The 3,041-nt window shown below is 41.6% G+C and overlaps 1 protein-coding gene across 1 annotated transcript; it reads left to right on the plus strand.

The window, feature by feature from the left end:
- Window positions 1-1,034: 1,034 nt before the first annotated feature.
- Window positions 1,035-2,717, plus strand: LOC130957690 (uncharacterized). Its single transcript, XM_057884534.1, has 3 exons — window positions 1,035-2,047; window positions 2,081-2,365; window positions 2,534-2,717. The coding sequence occupies exons 1-3, from the start codon at window positions 1,035-1,037 to the stop codon at window positions 2,715-2,717; spliced, it is 1,482 nt and encodes a 493-aa protein (XP_057740517.1).
- The last annotated feature ends 324 nt before the right edge of the window (window positions 2,718-3,041 follow it).

The following is a 3,041-nucleotide window of genomic DNA, read 5'->3' on the forward strand; positions in this document are numbered from 1 at the left end:
TTTAATATAATTTTATGTATTATCCCGTACAAGGCATGGAACATACACTAGTTATTTATTAAAAAATTTATTTATGGAATATAAAATTCTTTGAGCACTATTTTAGAAGTTACTTTAAGATTTTAATTGCTATGATGTATTTTTTTTTCTACCGATATCATGCAATCATATTACCATATTTCTATGACATTGAAAGAATATAATAATATATATGACAATAAATAGAATGCTTGGATTATGTTTTCTAATCTTAGCAACACATAAATTAAATAAAGGAGAATGCTAAAGGGATAAAACTTTTATTAGAAATATATCAAATAAAATTGATTAATATTGATTCAGGCGTATGTTAAATACCAAAAAATATTAGTCACTTAATTATATCACTAATATATTTTTTTAAGTAATAGTCTCTTTTAAATTTGTTTAAATTTTTATATATAATTTTTTTTATTTGTCTTATATTTTTTTTAAGATTAAACTCTAAATATTTTGAATATAGAATTTTAATACTATGTCATAAAACTATTTCTTCTAAAAGCTTAAACTAATGTTTATTATAAAAAATGGAGCAATTTACGTAAATAAATTATTACGCCTTTAAAATTATGCAAATGCATTGTTTTCAAAATGAAGACGCAAATGCATTGTTTCATATATCTATAGAAATCGCTACTGGCAGTGGCGGTTTACACAAACACAGAATCCACTGCTGCGCGCCAGCTGTGGATTACGTTGAAATGTGGCAGCCTTAAAACCGCTGTAGCCTGCCGTGATTTCTGCTTGATTGGATTTGGTCATAAACTGCTACTGCCAATAGCGGTTTATGTGTATAGGGGTTCATGCGTAAACCGCTAGAGGCTATAGCGGTTTACGTTCAGTATGTGTGAGCGGGGCTGCCTATACAAAACCGTGGAGGGGCCAAATGTGGAGGAAGAGTGTTATTCCTCACAAATGGATGGTGAGAAAAGTTTTGTGGCTCTGGTCCACTGCTCTGAAAAATTCAAAAGAGCAAAAGGCATGGTGTAAAATTTATGGATAGAGAACCGCTTAGTATTTTTATCCGATCTTCGAGTACGTTGGCAGAGATTAAACTCAGCATATTACGGAAGCTCAGTGCGTGTGGAACGAAGTGGGTAAAAAAGTTGTTTTACAAGATTTCCATTGCCGTTGTGTCAGCTGGTGTGAGATATGAGACCTTTGTGATAGGGTCGGATGAAAACCTGCAGGTCTTGTTTCACTGCAGGCGTAGTTTTTTGAAAGTGAGGATACCTAAGCTGATTGCAAAGTTGGAAGATGGTGTCGACAGCTCTGGGACATCGGCACCGAATCCTCAGTCGACATCGGTCGGTGGTGCCTCGACATCGATGCCTGTGGTAGCAGAGGCAGTTGTGATTCCTGAGCCCCAACGTGCCAGGGTTGTTCATGCTAGTGTGCCTCTTGTTGTGCCTGATTTTGAATTTGACGCCGGACCGGATCGAGTTGAGAATACGATGCGTGACGATGATTCGGATGAGGAGTCGGTAGATATTGGTGGGGACAGTGATGATGATATTCCAAGTGGTCTACCTACATCCCATGGAGGTTTCGGTTCTGGAACACAAGAGTACCCTCCGCCCCTGTTGTCGTTGAACTTGGAAGCCATCGGCCAATACCAGAACATAGAGGCAACCATCGTGGGGCAGGGTATGCATGATGCGAATCCTTTGACGGAATTCCAGATTGGTCAATCATTCCAGAGTAAGCAGGAAGCTGTGCTGAGTGTAAAAGATTATAACATTCGGCGTGGAGTTGAGTACAGAGTTATGCAGTCAGATAATCTGAAATACCAAGGGATATATAAGGAGTTTGGTAACGGTTGGACGTTGTTGATTCGTATAGTCATGCGAAAAAGGAAGTGCACATGGGAAGTTAGGAGGTACAATGGACCACACACGTGTATGGCCACATCGATATCGAGCGACCACAAACAGCTTGATTATCATGTCATATGTGCGAGGATCTTTCCATTGGTTAGAGCTGATGCGTCGGTGTCGATTAAGGTGCTGTAAGAGGTAACGGACGCGACATATGGTTTCAGGCCTAGTTATAGGAAGGTGTGGTTGGCGAAGCAGAAGGCAGTAGCACAGATCTATGGCGACTGGGAGGAGTCATATGGTGATCTGCCCCGCTGGATTCTTGGGGTCACATCCACCATGGACGGTTCCGTTGCTCTACTGAAGACCTCCCCGGTTAGAGTGGGTGATCAGGTTGATGAAGATAGAGTCTACTTTCATTGCATGTTCTGGACATTCCCTCCATGTATTGAGGCATTCCGACACTATAAGCCGCTTGTCAGTATCGACGGAACACACATGTATGGCAAGTATGGAGGGACGTTGTTCTAGGCGATTGCTCAAGAAGGAAACTCGAATATATTGCCTGTTGCATTTGCACTCGTGGAGGGGGAAAATGCAGAGTCTTGGTCATACTTTCTATCCAACTTTAGAAGACATGTTACTCCACAGTAAGGTATCCTCGTGATTTCTGAAAGACACAACGGCATTAAGGCTGCATTGGAGGCACCAGAAAGTGGTTGGCGACCTCCCCATGGTTATCGGGCATTCTGTATTCGGTATGTTGCTACAAATTTTGCCCTTACTTTCAAGGGGCAGGCTGCAAGGAGGTGGCTGGTAAATGCCATTTATGTGAAGACGGAAGCAGAATTTGACTATTAGTTTGATATAATGAGGACAGAGAACCCGACCATGTGTGATTGGACAAACATGATGGAGTATGAGAGGGGAAACATCACAAGGATGGGAGGAGACGATATGGTCACATGACGACCAACATTTCTGAGTGCGTGAACTCTGTTTTGAAGGGCACAAGAAATCTACCGGTGACGTCCTTGGTGAAGTCAACCTATCTTCAGCTTGCTGAGTTGTTTGTTATCCGGGGGCAGACGGTAGAGGCACAGTTAGGGTCCGGGCACCAGTATTCCCAGGAACTTGTTAAGGCCATTGAGCAGAACTTGAGGGATTCGAGGTGCTTCACCGTGA

The sequence above is a fragment of the Arachis stenosperma genome, chromosome 10 (genome assembly GCF_014773155.1).
Source record: "Arachis stenosperma cultivar V10309 chromosome 10, arast.V10309.gnm1.PFL2, whole genome shotgun sequence".
Classification (NCBI taxonomy): domain Eukaryota; kingdom Viridiplantae; phylum Streptophyta; class Magnoliopsida; order Fabales; family Fabaceae; genus Arachis; species Arachis stenosperma.